Source organism: Ciona intestinalis, chromosome 3 (genome assembly GCF_000224145.3).
Source record: "Ciona intestinalis chromosome 3, KH, whole genome shotgun sequence".
Lineage (NCBI taxonomy): Eukaryota > Metazoa > Chordata > Ascidiacea > Phlebobranchia > Cionidae > Ciona > Ciona intestinalis.
The window spans coordinates 4,762,881-4,781,223 of NC_020168.2; the positions used below are offsets into that span (position 1 = coordinate 4,762,881).

The window sequence follows — 18,343 nt, forward strand, 5'->3', positions numbered from 1 at the left end:
TGAACTATTTGATGCAGTTAACAGCCGCAGTGAAGCGGTGAAACATAGGCCAACCTGGATGATTAAGCTCACGCCGCCCATTTACCTGATCATAGTTATCATTGTGACGTAACCAAGTGTTCGCTCTGGTTGATCACTTAACTAGCACACACTCTTATAAAGAACTGCGGATAGGTTTATAACATCATAGTAGAAATTTTCTATCTTAACATTCCAAGAAAAGAGTGTGCTTGTCATGGTGACAGACACGTGACGCAGCAAAGTTTTCGCACTCCGTGACGCGCTAACAAATAGTGAGAGACAGATCAGCCTGCTTGGTCATCTGCCGCTGCTGTAGGCTGGGTTTTACCGTTCGGTCAGTGTCTTACACCGCTTCGGTCAATACGAATTGAAAGACAGCCTTGGTAAATCTTAGAGGCGAATATGACAGTAGTTCGAAAACAGTTTGAAATGACGTTATAGCATTGCAGATTGCGAAAGAGAGTTTTCAGAAAATTAAAAACGTAATCTCTTTATACGTGACCAAACCAAACGTTTCCTTGAACTGAATAATATGCAGCAAACTATAGTTGAATAATATGCAATTGAATAATATGCAGCAAAAGTTGTTCTATGTGTATGTGTCACAAATGCGGTGTAATATCTGTACTTAATTGATTATTTTACTTGGCTGAGGGCTCTTTACGTCATGTTTCGACTATACGTTTGTCGATTTCGATTTGTCAGTGTTTTGCCGAGCCGCAGGACCAAATTGCGCCTGCACCGAATTTTAAAAAGCACTTGGCTGTACAATGAGTTGCGCGAGTGTTTAGAATAAGCCTTAACCAATAAATTTATTACTGCCCCATTTTCTGTATGCTACATCTTTGTTTAACGTCGAGTAATTTCTGTCATTGCCACAGCTATCATCTATCGAATACCTTACACAGTTGTTGACCATGGAAGCGTTTAATGACGTACATATAAAGAGTTCAGTTAGGTTTATTTCGTCGCGACGACGTGACGAAATAACGAGTTTGCATATTGGTCGAACGCAGGCAATACCCAGGAGAAAATAGAATAACTTTGGCATAATTTGACAATTTAGGGCAGCGTTAAGCGGAAATACATTTCATGATTTGTTAATGTAATGTCAGTTCAGATTTTGGACGCAACACAAATATGTTTTAGCATAGCTACATCGATATTTATTTTAAGGTTACTATTGTTATGTTTAAAGCTCTACTTAAACTTGGTTTCACCTTGAGCTTTTGTGAAGCAACAAGTAAACTGAAAAGGTTGGCGATTTAATAATGTTCGCTTGGTTGCTTCCATTATATTGCTTTCTAAGAAGGTATTCGCTAACTTCCCGTTCTGGGCGTATACACTGCGATGTTTCAGCTGGCGTGTGGTTTGAATCAAAAATTGTTTTTTTTTAATTCTGCAAATATTTCTCCGCATGAGTTTTTTCAGTCATTCATTAATGTAAGCGTACATTTTTTGGCAGTGAAATCGATATTTTATCTTAAAAATAAACGATCGTGCTTCTAAGATATCTCGTGCCTATACCCACATGCATGGTACCGGTATACACAGATAGCTAACGTCTATCCTGGGTCCAAACTGTGTACGTGATTGGAGTTTGTTGTTGTTGTCAGACGCTCTCTTCTCCTACACATACCGAACAAGTCTACGCCCCTTTACGCCTTTCTCTTTCTTTATCCTAACACGCTCGCTTAAATAGCCTCTCTCGTTTTCGACTTCGATCCGTTAGATCACGAGTACTCTGACGTATCCGTGACGTCGCTCTGACATCACGACTTGTAAACGGCTAACTCTTCCGGAATATTCTGCGATATACTATTTAAGAGATGGGGATTGAGTGTTACATATTAGTTGGTGGTAGGTCGATATTAGGGTTAAGCTTGACATAACCATTGGATTGGCGACTAATGGAATATTGGACTCGGACCAACATATTAAGGTAGGATCTTACTATCTTTCCAATACCTGCATAGAGTTTCTATGCATCTGAAAATCTTATAACCGGTATTGTAATAGTGACAAATTTTAGTCGGTGTTTACATTGTAGCTCACTTTCTCAGCTTAACCGTCAGCTATAAATTACTTTTAGTGTCACTAATTACCGATTTTCCAAGCGGATTAAAACTACGTCAAACAAGCGATTAAACCGTCCGCATGCGTGTTATTCTTAAGGGACCGAACGACCTTTTGCAGTGCAGGCTTCAAACAAATAGTGGAATAAAAACAGACATTTGCGGCTGAGCTTGACCTTGCTGTTGGTTTAGCTAAGCGGAAGTCAACAAAGCGAGGTGTTGGTGTATCCATATTAAGATGTACGTCAGCTTTCGTGGTGAAGTAAATAAAAAAAAGGAATAATTTGAAATACCTGAACTTGGCTTGGGGCTTAAAATATTAACACGAATGTACCATGATTTGAAGGTCCACGTTTTCGGTACAGTTCAACTGGGATTAAACCGAACCATTTACTTCTACTGTGGTCAAGTAAATATACATAAAGGATAATTTGAAATGTATACATTACTTGTAATGCTGAACTTGTCAAATATTAACCCGGATGTAAGCCCGACATATAAAGTCCAAATTTACGACACAGTTCAACTGAGATCAAATCGATAAGTTTCTTATATTTTTAGGGCGCATTATAGGCCAGACGATGCATTGCATAATATGCAACGATTTTACAGGATTAGCTGCGCTATTAAATAGACAGTTGGCCAGCAAATTAACATTTTGTTAAAATAATGTATAAAAGAAACGTACCATTTGTATAGTACAATATCGCATATATTACAAACTGCCATAACCATGCTTAATCTAAACATAATATATTAGGGTAGGGGGAGATGGGAGACCTTTAGCACATATTATCGTAAAATCTAATCGTATTTAAAACAATATAAGTAGTGAGGATACGATATTATATTTCTTTTAAAAATCTTTGTTTACTACCAAATGGAACGAGAAAATACAGTGAAAAGGTTTCCCATCTTCTCCCACCATATAGAGAACTTAGCAAGTCACATACCGGCATAATAATAAAATAGTAAAAGAGCAAAGTAACTCACACTGTATCTATAGTACTGTGGAATAAGATAACACGATATCCTATATTTCGTAACCTTGTTTTTAACAATAGCAACGCTTTTTTAAAGCATACGGCTGTGTAATCTTATAAATACTCTTTGTTTACTATTTAATGAGACGATGAAAGAGATTAAAACAAACCTTTTCACCCCAACCTAATATGGAGTAACGAAGGGAACTTAACATTACAACTACGCTATGGTGGTTAGGAAATGCGCGTAGGGAATCTCGATACAGAACAGTCGAAAGTTTGGTATAAATAAAATGATTGTAAATAAACATTAAGCCGCAAACCATTAAAAACAAACGTGACAAAATGCACGTGTGCATCAAACGAGAGAAGTAAACAAAAAAAGTTTGCTGGAAGGAGGCCCATCTCTCTTTTATCCTGGCGTGTCGTTATGCTCTCTATCTATTTTCAAAATGATAAAGCTTTTCTAGTTGCACGTGCGTTCACACGCGTATTTCTGCGTATAAGATTGGTCGTAGAAGCATCATTTGTTTACAGTCGATAAGAAAGAGAGCAAGGGATGTGTGGTTATAACTCGAAGTGCATATTTGTTAATAAATATTGAAATATATCTGATAGCCTAATACTACCAAGTTTATCAGTAACAGCTTGTATTTTGAAAGAGTATTTTCTGAAGCGACCCATTTTGAATTTTTTATTATACAAAAAGTGGTCTTAGATAACGGCGTCGTTGTGGTGTATGCATTTCCTGGAAAAACTGTACGGTTTTCTAGGAAAATGCAAAAAAAACGCGCAACCAAATCGTCGTATTGGCGTTGCTGAAAATGTGTGATTTGTAGGCGTATGTTACGGTTTGTATGGGCTCGATGTTAGTTTAAGTCGTGGCAAACAAATGAAGAGTCAGAAAACACATTGGTCAATAATTTTTCGGGTGAGGCATAGTATTTTGTGAGGTAGGTTGTGATAAATACGATGTTTAATGCTTAACGCCAAAATGACGTTGCTATATTATGCAGAGTTCTGCTACTAGGACCATACGTAATTTCCGGTAGGCTAACCAATCAGATATTGGATGCGCTTCATATAATCAATATACAGAGAATTGTACTTCTTGAAAAAGGTATAGCACTAATAAAATACAAGTATAAATTAAAACACTCGTTACAACGTATATTGTCTAATGTCTACTCTGGGCTCTTATTTGTAAAGTTGGTCCACAAGTTTACATACATGTATATGCGACAGACCTGATGTATGTGTATGTGAGGGCTAGCAATTGCTTACAACTTTTGGGCCTGCGTATTATTGGTTTCCATTCACATGTTTGGTCGATAAATGTAATCACAGAGACTCCTAACTTAGCGTAATTGGTATAGACACGCTGGTTCTTTCAGGTTATCTTGTTACAAATACATTTCAGCTTGTAATACAGATAAACACAAAATTCTGCACATACGTTAACCGGTATATGAATAGGTATGTATGTATCAATGTATGGTACCTTGTTGAGTAGCGTTATGTTTATGTTCTCTCTGTATGCCTTACAAAGTCGACTTCCCTTTTGCCCTTGAATCAATAGAGCTGCTGTGACGTTGCTGGTACGTAAGCTGGATAAAGAGCAGATAAGAATTTAGATATAGATTGTCGATATATGTCTGTGTTTTTTTTACCCATTAAGCAAGCTTTTACCCTGAGGTAGAATACACATGAATATTATAGTATAATAAATATTATATTTGGTCGAAAATATGTGTTTGCATATACCGAATCGATATAAGGCGTATATACCGTCGTATAGCTGTGTTTTATAAATCAATAATTTGAACCCGTATCAGTTTACCGCGAGGTCTATAGCATAATAAATAGTATTTAGCGCTTTTGTGCTACCGTAATATATTGTACATTTCCAAATAAAAGCTCTTGATTCATTTACTCTAATCTACTTATTTTCTGCAAAACTAGACCTGTGAGATTGTGGTTAAATTTTTTAAAGGTAGCAATGCTTACAGTCGATTCTAATTATACGCAACTTAAAAGTACTGGAATAATTTTGTTAACATGAACTCTGAAATGTTTTCTATTCACCCAACGGAAGTACGATTACCAAAACACCACCACTCCGGTTCAGACGAGGATATTCATATTACACAACCCCTGCGTAACAGCGCGCCAAGCAGATTGCAGAATTTTGAAACTTTTTACCGGGATTCAGTTGTTTCAAACAACAAAAATAAACTTAAAACTCACTCTCTAACTAATTTATTTGCCTTCGACAGTGTGGGATATTCTTGCATTGTTGCATCACCACGAGAGTGCTATTGCGTCACAGATCAATTTACTTATGAATCTACCACAGAGAATATGCTTGTACCCAACGACCAGCATCCAAATGATGAAGAACCGGGTATGATAGATTCTCTATCATCTCCCGCAAGCAATGAAGTCGATGCGGTGCAAACTGTACTAACAGTAGAAGCTACGAGTACGTTTTCACCCAGCAAAGATGTTCCCAGACGAGGAACTGGTGAATTAAAAAGGCAGCTGTCCGATCCTGCAATGCCAGCAACTACACAAAACGATAACTTCAAAGAACGAACGGGTAATGACAAAGAACTGGAAGATTGTGAAATGTTAGAGCAAAACGACTTATTCTGTAATGAAGAACCGTTGACAACCCACTCTGACGAGACGGGTGTGTTTGACATGACAGATATCTTAGATAACTTGGACGACAAGGTTTTTGTTGATAAAACACCCCGAAAAGCGAATGCATCTGGGACCGAAGAAAAACAGCAAGCACAAGCGTAAGACAAAAACTTTTATGTATATTCGTAGTTTTAAACTTGTTAAAAAAAACATTTTTTAATTGGACATTGTAGGGAAGTTCTATTGTCTTGATTTTTCCTTTTTTTAAATAGTAGCGGACTAGCGGTGTGATATGCAAGATTTTCTTACGTACGGTGTATGACCGTAATAATATAGATACCTATAATGTATGCAGAAGTACAGAGGACGAGCTGGAAGTCTTTCACGTTCCAAACCCGGTACGTCGTTCAAGGTCAGACACAGATAATGGATGCGTGACACATGCGGCAAGCACCGTGCGTAGAAGAAAGTCTGTTCATTTTGCGGATTCTCGTGGTCTTGATTTGGAAGTGCGCATATCATTTAAACAAGACGATCATAACGTACCGCCACGTTTAAAAGAGGTTCGTCTGTCAGCAGACACATATGTAACTTGATAAAGGTGTCACGTCAAAATAACTTGTTGGCAAGTTATAAGTCTAAGGTGTTGACATATTGGTTGCGTCATATTACGAGGTACGTCATATGGTATTAACACGTTTAATGTAACTGAAGGCATTAGACAAAGTACGAGCGCAAGTCGACGGAGAACCGTCGGGAATGGAACTATACGCTGGAGGGAGTTTTGATACAGTTCGGACACATTTTTCTCTCAATGTAAACTTTCAGCAACCTTTTTTGGACCCAAGTTTTCAGAGAAGGTAGGGCGTGATTTCTGCGTAGGCTTTGTTACACCATCAAACGCTATAAGGGCGTATTATTTAACCGTATAGGTATGTGTGAGAACTTCATTTATATATAGCAGGTTAGGCCTTAGTGACATATTTCTATTCAGTTTTATCGTCTTATTTAGTAGCAAACACAAATATTCAAAGAATTATTACCGTATCCTCTCAATGTTGGTGTCCTTAATTGAATAAAAAAAGGAAATATTAAATAGCTGCCAACGAATGTCCTATATACAATACATTTAGTAGGGCATGGTTCACGGTATTCATCCTACCCCACAGTGCTAAACATTCATATTTAATAATCTGATTTTTATACCTAGGATATCAAGTCAAAACGTTTGTTTGGAAAGTATTTCGATCCTTCCATTTTCTCTGTCACTCACAGGCGTTATACGAGTCGTCAATCTTGAGTTTCAAAAACAAGTTTTCGTCCGTTACACAGCGAATAAATGGAGGTATACGGTCTTAATCGTCTATAGCAGGGCGTATGACTGTGTTTTGGTCGCCCATACCGACAACCGCACGATTTTTCGGATTCCTTTAAATTTACGTTTCAATATATATACATGTTTAGTAAGGTGGGGGGAGATGGGACACTTTGCACATTTTGTAGTAAACTAAGAAGAATCAAAAAAATATAAAACTGTTTCCTCACAACTACCATAGACCGTTGTTAGTTGCTTAAAACACTATCAGGATATTTGTATATAATGTGCCAATTAAAAAGGTCTCGTGTTCCCCCCACCCTACAATACAAAGACTATATGTCAATAATAACATATACGTTTCAATTTCCAGATCCTTTTCGGATATTCCCGCGTGTTTCGTGTCCACCGTTCATAATTTCAATCAGGATCAGTTTTCCTTTCACTGTGTTGCGCCAAGCGATATACAAAGCAATGACGTCATCGAAATGGCAGTGGGTTACAGACTACCGTTATCGGGCCGGACATTCTGGGACAATAACAACGGAAGAAATTACGCAATAAGCTACGTCGAGCACCATGCCACGCATTCAGATACCGCGTTGATGACGTAGGGTGACGTCACACCCAATGACGTCATACCCCGTGACGTCATATCATCAGTAACGTCACACTCCGAACAGGTCACAGGCCAGCAAAAGCCCATATAACCGACGTGGTGCTTTAAAAAAGGTGTTATTCAATCTTAATAATTGTAATACTTTTATTACCAATACATCTGATGACGGTTTGAAAGCTGAACTACTGCTGCGCTTTGGAAGAGACATAACCCAGTCTGGGGCACAAGTTTTAAAAGAACTGTATTATAAACGCAAATTTTTGTATAACTGTCTGATGCGGTTGCTTATACACGTTTTTTTTGTGTGTCCTGCGTAGATTAGCGATTTTCAAATCCCGAGCTGTTGTTGCAACGTAATTAATTTCACTGTACACGTTTTTGTTGGTATGCGCGATGGGACACATGCGTGGTTCACTTGTCGATCCTTGACTGCGTGAAAGCGCGCTTTTACGTAATTGTTAATTTGTATATTGCGTAATCATTGTGTTTGCGTAATCCCCTTAACACACAAATTTGCTGTATATTGCAAGCATCACTAAGCTCACATTCTGTATCACACAATCGCCAAGCTTAATTGCTGCTTTTAACAAGAGTGAAATATATATAGAAGCTAGTTGCACTTGAATTTGAAGCTGTCATGTGCAGATCACGCACTCTCACAATTATGCACTGTGAACATAATTCCCCTTCCTGTGCGGGCGTTAGTACATCAAAATTAAAGTATTCGTTTTAATTGCGAACCTAAGCCATCGCACTCGTTGTGGTTCAAAACCCATCACGACGTGTCGCGATTTAACAAGTTAAACGGCCCCGAAAGACCTTTTCCATCCTTTCACTGCAGTACATTTAATTCTTCTTATTTTAATAAAATTTATATCTTGCCGTGTAGCTTACACATTTGCTTTCAAAATCAATCAAAGGTGCCAGAATGTCAAGCATTCGTCCATTTTCGTTGCCTGGCTTTGCAAATTTAAGTTTAATATTTGCTTATGTTTTGTAACGTAAGGATTTTATATTTACCCCATATATATGTGATTGCATTATTTTAAGAATATCTGATATACAATTGCCGCACGAATTTTAGGGACGAACTGCATTTTTATTCATTTGATTTTGCATCCTTTAAAATGTACATGAAAACCATTATGTGTTAAAAATTGCTTTTTCGTTCTGCCAATACGACTGCTTAAACAATTTTTAGTAAGTACCCTTATAGTCAATCGTTTCAGACTTTTAGGTGCGGCCGAGTACTAGTGGTATAAAAACTATGGCGCCATGGTTAGGCGGCGTTCGCATCGCAACCAAAGGATACTGCTTGGGTTCGACGTTCAACGCTTTCCATAACCGACTCCAGCCACATTATAAACGCCCTGGCAATTCTATACACGCGTTAGAATAACAAACTTGTCGGCATATACATAAACAACATAAACAAAAGGTTAAAAGCAGTCGAATGCCAAAAAAAGTCGACTACATCAAACTTGGACATTCTAAACAACTCGAAACATATTCTTATATATAACTATAACAAAGAAATTCAAATATGCCATCGAAAAAAAACCATATTAGCACAAACAGTAACAACAACAACATAAATGTTTAAAAATACCTTTATATTGCAGAGTTGTTCTTCATGTGAAATGCCAGTGACGTAACAGTTAACCTGTTACAGCTGTTTACCTAATACAGTAGTAGTAGTACATACATAACTTACAAGTCTTATCTAATAAAATAACAGACATCAGTTTTGGTGGAACGTTGCTGTCTAATGTCGACATCAGATTTAATACACCATAAACCGGTAGGCCGTGCACCAACCACTATAACACTAACACACAGTCACTGCTGATTAAAAGACACAGCCTTAGAGCAACTAAGAATACAGGCGAAATAAGCGCCGGCGTGGGGGCAATCAACATCAACGGAAAATGCGTGCGGCACTTGTTTTCGTCTCAAGGCACAATTACAACGGTGTTATATGGTAGTAGGTCATATGTGACCTGCTGAAACATTGCACTGTTTCAAGCGTATGTTTTCTATCAGAATCAATACTAATTTATTTATTATATTGCCTTGCAGCTCCTTTTTATTGAAGCAATTTCTTCTAATCTGTAATTCACCGACAGTAAAGTGTAGGAGACAGTGATAAATGTAATCTCAGCCAAAAGTGGAGACAGAATATTAAACCTGAACAAAATAATCAACGACAACACGAACTTACATTAAATAAAATTGTTATAGCCTACTGCATGTCCAACCAACTGAAGAATAGGTGAAGAATTTGTGATCACAGTGCACTAAATATGCTGCGCAATTATTGAACTATATACGTGTAATAGAGATATATAACATCCTGACTGTATTGTGCAAATTCAGCTATAATAAACCTATTGATTAAAACTGAAAAATATGAAACTCATTTGCAGAGTCATAGACCTCGAAAAAGTTCGAATCTAAACATAAATATCTGTTCAATGTGTGCAATGGCCCGATCACAACTTCACAAACATTAATGCTTGTAATATTTCTCATCTTCCCTTACTCCTTGAAATAATTCGTCCACCGCTGGTTGTTGTACTGTCTCCGTAACAACATCGTAGGGAGGACCATCGGATGTGAGCTTGGAAGTGACATACATCGTCCGTTTCATCTGCGCTTCCGTCATCTGCTGATCTTCCTCCTCCCCGGCGGTGCTAAATCTTTTACTCCGAGGTCCTCCCTCGAAACTCGGATTGTAGACACCGTTCGTAAGTTTCTTTACATACAAGTCATCCGGACCCTCGCCGAACATCGAATCCGAGGAGGAAGATCCGCGAGACATTCCGGATCGACGACGAAACGAGGTCATTGACGGGGAAGCGGCGAAGTTTTCCCCGTCTAAAATACCAACTTCTTCCTGGGGTGGGTCAGCCCATGGTTGCCTCTCACCAGATGCAAAGAAAGCGTAAAATATGACTCCACTAAAGTGAATACATGATGCGATCACAAACACCACTTTCCAATCTTCCTCCGTCTGTAAAATCAATGTTTACAATATACATGCATAAAGTTACAACTTTCATAAAAAGCCTAAAGTTTTCGTTTGAAATCATACCAGTAGCTTAAAATGTAGATGAAGTTTATTTTACGAGAATATTGGTCGCAACATATGTTTAGACAAAGCGCATAATGTAGGAAAGAACTCGGTTTATAGTTAGGCTAAAACGGCTTTTGCAGGTGGAAGTACGTTGGCGTTTCTGATGAAAACGTCTCATGAGACGAAACGTATAGGTTGTTTACAATAAAATTGCCAGAAACAGTTTATTAAAGCTTTCTATATATAGTTTGTTCTAACGTATTAGTATATTTTCGTTGCTACCACGTCATACTGTTGCCCTATTCTTTTAAAGCGCCCAATCGTTTGGGCACTCAAATATTTAAACTGTTTATGCTACATTCTTGAACACGCTCGAGAATTGTGTGGTTTTGACTCCTTTGCAAATAGGACGAAACGAATTACTGTAATATATCCATGTTTATAATATTGCCCTGTTTTTATAGAAACCAACCGCCGAGTAACTACAGGGTTTTGAAAACGATTGGTCTTTCTATATACCGAACTATATAGGGGCAGTAAATATTTGCAACTCTAAAATAGTGTTGTTATTTCTTAAATACTCGATGATGAATATATGAGATATTATGTGCTAACGGTATCCCCCTTGCCCTGAACTGCTATATTGTACCCGCAGTCGAAACACCACCCATCAGCAGCATATACAAAAATAGCTACCCGAAGCACGTTACATATACAAACCTTTGTCCGTGTAATGTAGCTGACCAGGAGAGGACATATCATCCCTGACAGTGTCCCTGCACCATTGGAAAGACCCATTAATATACTCGCGTATCTCGGAGCAATATCTAGGTGGTTCACGTTGAAGCCTGCCAAACGAATGAAGTATTTATGAGACAACTAGCTCCTTAAAATGGACGTGCAGGTTGTACAAGGAGATACCTTATTAAAGCCGTTAAACAGCCTGTTATATACGGTTGCGTTTTAATTTAGCGTATTAATATTTTATAAGCGACGTTAAAGGTTATATGTTAAGGCAGTTCAAGAACAAAAGATAAGACCATTAACCTGAAATGGCGAATCCACTGAAACCGACGGCGAACACCAGGCACACTACAGAAGCAGTATGCCCATGACTGCAAGCGAGGATAAGAAGAAACAACGCCTCCATCCCGAACCCTGGTAATCAATGAGAGTTTTTTGGACTTTGATGGAAGAGAAATTTAAATGCAATTTCTCTAACTGTCGCGGTGACATTTATTTAGCTGCTTAATTAATTTTGTGGAAAAACATGTGAAACTTTGAAGGAAATGTGTATATAGTACTGTGGGACTGTGGGGTAAGATGGTTGCACCGTTAGGACAAAATGTCACAAATTTCCTAATCATGTTTTTAACAATAAATTTATTTTAGAGTCGTAAAGGTACGGTTAATGGTTATGTGAATATTTTGTGTTTACCACCAAATACGACGATAGAAAATGAAAACGGACCATCATACCCCTACCTACTCTATATTTGAAACCTACCAAATGGTTTGAACAGTATACGTTTACGCTGAATGTCTTTAAACCCTTTTCATTATTTTAATTATGAAACTAAAAACACTATAGTGCAAATGAAGTTGCAATAAACCAATTCGAATTTTAATTCTTACCCCCACAGTTCATCACTTTTCTAACATTAGTCGTTGACAAAATCTCTTTTTTTCGCAGAAAGTCAGCAAGCACGCCACCAAACGGAACTATGATCGTCATCACCAAGTGAGGAACGGCTGCAAGGAATCCAAGCTAAAAGATGGAAAAAACTGGATCAAAGAGGTTCAAAAAACTATAAGTTCGAATCCTATTTAGGTATACATGTTTGACGATAACTATAAAAGAGCAGTACTTCATTTTTTCCAATATAAAGAGTATAACCCCCAAAATATTCACCTACAAGAGTACACGTGTTGTAACTAGTAAGCGGACACGAGGTATGTAAAATAAAACACTGGTTTTATATATAACGACTCTCGTTGACCTCTACCAGGATAAAATATGATACACTTATTTATTTATTCATTCATTTATCACGTGCACTTACTTCAATCAATTCCCAAAAAAAACAGATTTACGGAAATTCATATTTCATTCTAACCTTGTATAATAAGGATTATGTTTTAACAGTTTACCTGTGAAATGTCATATTTTAGGACTTGCTCAAAATAAGCGGGTTGGCTGATAATAAGAAGATAGAAGGTCCAGCTTCTGCAGAAGTTGGCAACGATAATCGCCCATACTGGAAGGGAGGTCAAAAATTTCTTCCAAGGTGTTCCTGCCCACTAGGGAGAAAAGCTGGTTTAGCGTGGTAGGCGCCCGCAAATCGTAACCAAAGTATATGGGATTCTGTGCTTAATTTTGCTACCATTATTGTGGGTGTATGTGTACAAAATTGAACCGTCGTTCTCAAAGTTATACACTGTTACATTTTTTGATTTGTTTGCCAATTGAATATTTTTTAAATTCGGGATTTTACATTGTAGCAGCATGCGGGAGCTATTTTATGAGTTATTGTTATTTGTTGTAGGAGCCCGACTTAAACTGCAATATTTGTGAAAAATAAAGAGTCTATAACATATACCTATACAGCGAACAGTCCTATATGGTTTCCTATGTGGGCACTAAGAACATATAGTTTACCTAATGTGTTAAATAATGTTCTCACCATTGGTATAGTTGCACAGTCAGACTTGCCGATACTTTCTTCGATGTAAATGCGTTCACTTCTTCTTATATGTGGGTGAGATGCAGGAGAGTCGTATGAAGTGAATGTCCATAAGAAGAACCATGCAATACCACAACTGCCTGAACAAAAACACAACATGTATAGTAGGATGGGGGAAGATAGGACACTTTGAACACGCAATTTACAAATATCTCGATCCGGTTTTAAAGATTTAACAACGGTCTATGGGAGTTCTGAGGATGCGGTTTTACAATTTTTTGAATGTCTTTGTTTACTAATATGATATGTGTTATGATAAACACCGTTAGCACAATTCAAAATTTTGTAATCCTGTTATAACAATTAACAACACTATTTTAAACTCATTCAAAAAGTTTTAAAAAAAAGTCCCGAAAAACTTTTTTAAACATCAATCATTTTATCTCAAGAGAATAAAAACGTCAATCATTTTATCTCAACTAAGTTTATATACTTATTTCCGCTCCATGCTATGATCGCCACAAATAAAAGTACTGGATTACCGCATGTGTTCCACTTACCGAAAACATAAAATACAGAAGGCCACCCCGCGTATTCGACCAACATTCCTCCAATTGGCATTCCGATCACAGCACCAGCGTAGCTGCCTGCAAGTTTTAAGCTCAGATTAATTATTTATCGCCTTCTTTCATCATGGCTGTTCCGAACCCGTCGAGAATATGGTCCCGCTATCTAGCAAAAGCAACGCTCAAACGACGCGATTTGCACTCCAGGATACATTAATTAATTAACACACCGGAAGGCGATAAGAACTTTGGTCGTTTGCAGTGTTGCCAGTCGGCTTGATTTTTTTCGAAGACGGAAACACTGAAAGACAGCAACATCAATAACCGAACCCACTCCCCCAGTTTAGATTGATTTTTCCGAGCGCGCGACAATTTAATTACAGTTCTGTCTTTTTTTTAATAACGTAGTTTTCACATGTCAGACAACGTGACGTACGTCATGATTAATAAAAGCTTCTAAGTGCGGCTAAGTCGCACTCGTCTCGCAATCACTAATGCATGTGCCCTTTCAAGTGCATGCCCGTCAAAGGATTGGCGAACCTTTTACACGCGAAGCACCAAAAACGCTTGGCAAAGGCTGTGTTGTATTAAGAGTACAGTGTTGAAACCAATGTATAGCCGTAAAGGGCTTTTTAACAACACGCAAAATGTCGTTCAGTGACTTGGCAATTACATCTAAAACGAGTTCAAAAAATCGTTAAAAAAATATTTGATAAATTTTAGTAAAAAAATACCCGAAAACGAGATGGTTGCTAGTCTGCTCCTTTCTAACGGGGGCGCCCATTTGCTCCAAATCCCGTGACACGACGGGTACAAAACACCCTGCAAGAATTACAGTTATTTTAATTCATAGTATTGTTGGGTAAGATGGGACATGTTTTCGTCCCGTTTTTCATGTCATTTGGCAGTAAACAAAATATTACAGAATTATACAAACCCGCGACTCCAAAAGAGTGTTGTGAATCGTTCAAAATGTAAAAAATCACATGGAATAAAGAAATTAGAACCTAATGGTTTCCCATCTTATCCCACAGTATTGTTTAAAATTGTTTAAAACACGATCATGATATTTTGATTTTATGTTTTAAAGATGTCCCATCTTACCCCAACCTACTATATATTTAAAGGCCTTAAGGTCATGACCTGTATAAAATTTTGTTTTCGACACAAGCATTAATTTGAGCCTATTGAAAACACTCACGTGCGTCTACTACTCTACTCAGTCAACAATATAAATCGTTTTGTGGTGTGAGTTACGTCATCTGTTATAAAATTGCGTCTTTTTCATCATAATAAAAATATACCTCAGCTAGTCCTTGCATAACACGTACGATGACAAAGACGACCCAATGAGCTTTGGCAGCTGCTGGCAGGAACATGTTGAGTAAGCAGGTACAGAGGATCGCAACACCAAATACTCTAAAAATCAAGTATTTAATGCATATAATGAGGTGGGTGGTTAATTGTACGAAGTAGGCCTATTCAAGGGCCTTGTGTGTTACTTACCTGTTCGCCCTGAGGCGGGAAGCCAGGTATCCGCCTGGGACTTGAGTTATAATATAACCCCAGAAGAACGAGCCGTGAATAAAACCTTGTTTTTCTGAGGACCATGACAAGTCGGGTGGCTGTAATAAAAACAAATAGTCTTTGAGCGGCCGGTCGATAAAAACGGACAGAATTTTGACAACTGAGTTCAGCCAGGCGACGAAAATCAATAGAAATAGTTGGCCTAACTCCCCTGCCTTTCCATTTTCACTTTATTTGCGGTTAACGAAGTTTTCTTGGATACGCAGGCGAGTAATTCGTTTACAAACCGAAAATTGACCAAGAATAATTAGATACAGTTTTTTCGAGGCGCGCAATCTGTCCGCAGCAAATAATTTCAATGAATAATTCATTAGCGCTCGGCTGAGGCAAAAGGGTAGTCCTAAGATGACGGTAAACTCGCTTTACGTCAAAGAGTTTGCTGTTAAGACTACACAGACCAAACTTATACTAAGGTAACCAGATACCTATTGCGTATAACACATTATCTTTTTTTGACCATTTCACTTTAAAAATAGTAGTGTAAATTAGGCCAATTGCTGTAAAGTAGTTATATAAGGTGTGAAACTTCTTGTACAAACAGTTAAATGTACAGTATATACAACAACCTAAACCAACCATAATAACTTTCGTTCCATTTTCCAACGTTTCTGTGTAATTGTTCGCCATTTCGACCATTGCCACGCCCAGATTGCATCGCATGCCAAAAGTGATGCAAAAACCAAACCCACTTAAGAAAGCCATCATGTAACGTTTGGGTAACCAAAGACACATTGCATACCACATCCACTTGTTGTTACTGCATAAAAAATAACATAGGCCATCTATTATAAACCATGCTAAGAAAATGCAGGGTAAATACTGCATAAAAAAGTTGTGGGGTGAAAGCTGAACCCGGCACAGATCCCAGGTCTCTGACAAGAACTTCACCCACAAAATAGATGATTAAGTTTTGTGGCAAGATTAACATCAACGGAAAATGGATTTTTTTGTTTCGCTGCGCTACTTTTTGATACACATTGGTGCATTAGCGGTGACACATGGAGCCACAAAAGCCATGTCAAGGTAGATTACGTTTGTGGGACGTCCTCTTCGAAATGGTCTTCTCCATGCTCTTGGGAGTTGCGTGAAATTTCGTTTAAAGTTGAGTTTCTGTCCAAAGTTTGTTCCTGGTATGGTGGGTTGCCGATTCCGGTGAACCTGTTATTAAAATATGATATTTTGATGAAGATATTGGTGATATAATCTTAATCAGTGAAAATAAGATTATGTTTGAAAGAGTTTTACAAACATAATATAACACGGGATAATTATAACAGGATAGTTGTTCAAAAACAGGGGTCTTATTAAAATTGCATGAACATTTATGTAACGGTGAGAAAAACAGGATAAGAAAAAAAGATAAAAACCAGTTTTAGCTAGTTTGACCTGGATTTCTAAACATATACACATTCTAAAATTTCGTATCTGGCATTAGATCTATCTGTAGGCTATATATATGTAGCACATTAATAGGATTTTTTAAAAATTCATAACAATACAATAGTTTCGTTATCGTTTAAAACTTCCTTATTACTAAAAAGATACAACAGTTTTATGAAAGTTCCATTTAAGTCTAAACGATAAAACAACGACCGAGCAATTTTGAAGAACAGTTCATTTTAAGGTGACTTCATCAAAAAGTCAATGACTATTTTTGAAACTATATAATCGTTTATCCTCAAAAAGGGCGTTGTTATTTTGTGTTGTTAACTGTTAGGAAATATAGGTGATTATGTGTTAACGGTATTAGCGTTTTCCCAAAGTAACTATAGTAGGGTGGGAGAAGATGGGACACCTTTTCGTTCTATTTTTTCGTCCCATTTGGTAATAAACAAAGAACAGTCAAAGAATCATAAAACCGTATCTTCGCGACTTCCAAGATATTATGTGCTAAAGGTGTCCCATCTTCCCCCCACTCTACTATATATGAATTGGAAAAAGTTTCAAGATTGGGTAATTGGGAAAATTAAAATAAAAATGCATATTATAACTACGTAAGTTATTTCGTGATGAGAAAGGACCAACATAATCGTGGGCGCGGGAAATTTCGCGACACAATAGAACTAGTCACTCTCTAACAATGTTATCCTGCTTCGGGGCCATGAATAATTTAGGTTTGTCTACTTGTCATATCGTTACGGGAGCTAGTTTATTTCACTTTTTGCCGTGTAAGTGGTCTTGGGAGCATTACTATACACAAGGGTGCGACTAACGAACGGATATTCGAAACGAAATTCTTTAATTAGTGAAATTTAAATAGGTAATAGTGTGCGACACTATATTAAAATATATATAGGGGTTCGGTACCAGATCGATATTTTCGATGTTCAACTATAATAAAAATCTAAACGACAAAAACATTTCTATTTTTTTTGGCAAAAAGCTATATAAATTTTTAGGTATGCTCTCACCTGTATAAAACACTTCGAAACCCGTTTTGAATTGTTCTGAGAAGGTCATGTGATGCCGTCGCGAATCCTCCATCCGCCTTATTGTTTGACATAATATCCTAAATACCCTCCTGCTCTGGAACAATAAATAAATTGTAAATATACTTTATCAATTCCTAATGCAAAATATCAAACTCAATTTTCCCATAGTAATTCCCAAAGCAAAAATCAAATAACTAATTCAACAGAAGCAAAAATCAAATAACTAATCTTCAACAGAGATGCGTCTTTGTTGTATTGCAGGCAAGTTATAAAAAATTCATTCTTTCCTATTTTACTCGAGCTGTTCAACCGAGTGACTGTCCTGTGCCGAAGGCAGGT

The 18,343-nt window shown here is 37.5% G+C and overlaps 2 protein-coding genes and 1 long non-coding RNA gene across 5 annotated transcripts; 1 reads left to right on the forward strand and 2 right to left on the reverse strand.

Moving 5' to 3' along the window:
- The first annotated feature begins 1,564 nt into the window (after nucleotides 1-1,564).
- LOC100187165 (protein phosphatase 1 regulatory subunit 3B-like) lies at nucleotides 1,565-8,836 on the forward strand. Of its 3 annotated transcripts, none has more exons than XM_004225799.4 (6): nucleotides 1,565-1,963; nucleotides 5,356-5,883; nucleotides 6,081-6,288; nucleotides 6,440-6,585; nucleotides 6,936-7,070; nucleotides 7,414-8,836. In XM_004225799.4, the coding sequence occupies exons 1-6, from the start codon at nucleotides 1,932-1,934 to the stop codon at nucleotides 7,652-7,654; spliced, it is 1,290 nt and encodes a 429-aa protein (XP_004225847.1). In that variant the 5' UTR covers nucleotides 1,565-1,931; the 3' UTR covers nucleotides 7,655-8,836. The 3 variants fall into 3 exon arrangements, with proteins under 3 accessions (XP_004225847.1, XP_018666757.1, XP_002124194.1); XM_018811212.2 differs by having other exon boundaries at nucleotides 1,575-1,963; nucleotides 5,436-5,883; XM_002124158.5 differs by lacking the exon at nucleotides 1,565-1,963 and having other exon boundaries at nucleotides 5,034-5,883.
- LOC113474088 lies at nucleotides 3,366-9,681 on the reverse strand. Its single transcript, XR_003395752.1, has 3 exons — nucleotides 9,269-9,681; nucleotides 4,581-4,686; nucleotides 3,366-3,575 (listed from the first exon to the last, which is right to left on the reverse strand). It is a non-coding gene; the product is annotated as an uncharacterized LOC113474088 (long non-coding RNA).
- Nucleotides 9,682-10,168: 487 nt separating this feature from the next.
- Nucleotides 10,169-18,100, reverse strand: vglut (vesicular glutamate transporter; the record flags this gene model as incomplete). The annotated part of the gene is given in 13 exon segments (NM_001128885.1): nucleotides 10,169-10,672; nucleotides 11,456-11,583; nucleotides 11,783-11,893; nucleotides 12,371-12,503; nucleotides 12,887-13,029; nucleotides 13,395-13,559; nucleotides 13,980-14,066; nucleotides 14,720-14,807; nucleotides 15,290-15,404; nucleotides 15,492-15,610; nucleotides 16,149-16,329; nucleotides 16,605-16,730; nucleotides 17,984-18,100. Coding segments are annotated over 13 exon segments (1,992 nt in total).
- Between the last annotated feature and the right edge of the window lie 243 nt (nucleotides 18,101-18,343).

Excerpts from the sequence above, each read along its gene's own strand:
- LOC100187165 (XM_002124158.5), top strand. The coding sequence starts at position 5,138 with ATGAACTCTGAAATGTTTTCTATTCACCCAACGGAAGTACGATTACCA. Across the intron at positions 6,586-6,935 it reads GACCCAAGTTTTCAGAGAAG|GATATCAAGTCAAAACGTTT; the intron begins GTAGGGCGTGAT and ends TTTTATACCTAG. Across the intron at positions 7,071-7,413 it reads TACACAGCGAATAAATGGAG|ATCCTTTTCGGATATTCCCG; the intron begins GTATACGGTCTT and ends TTCAATTTCCAG.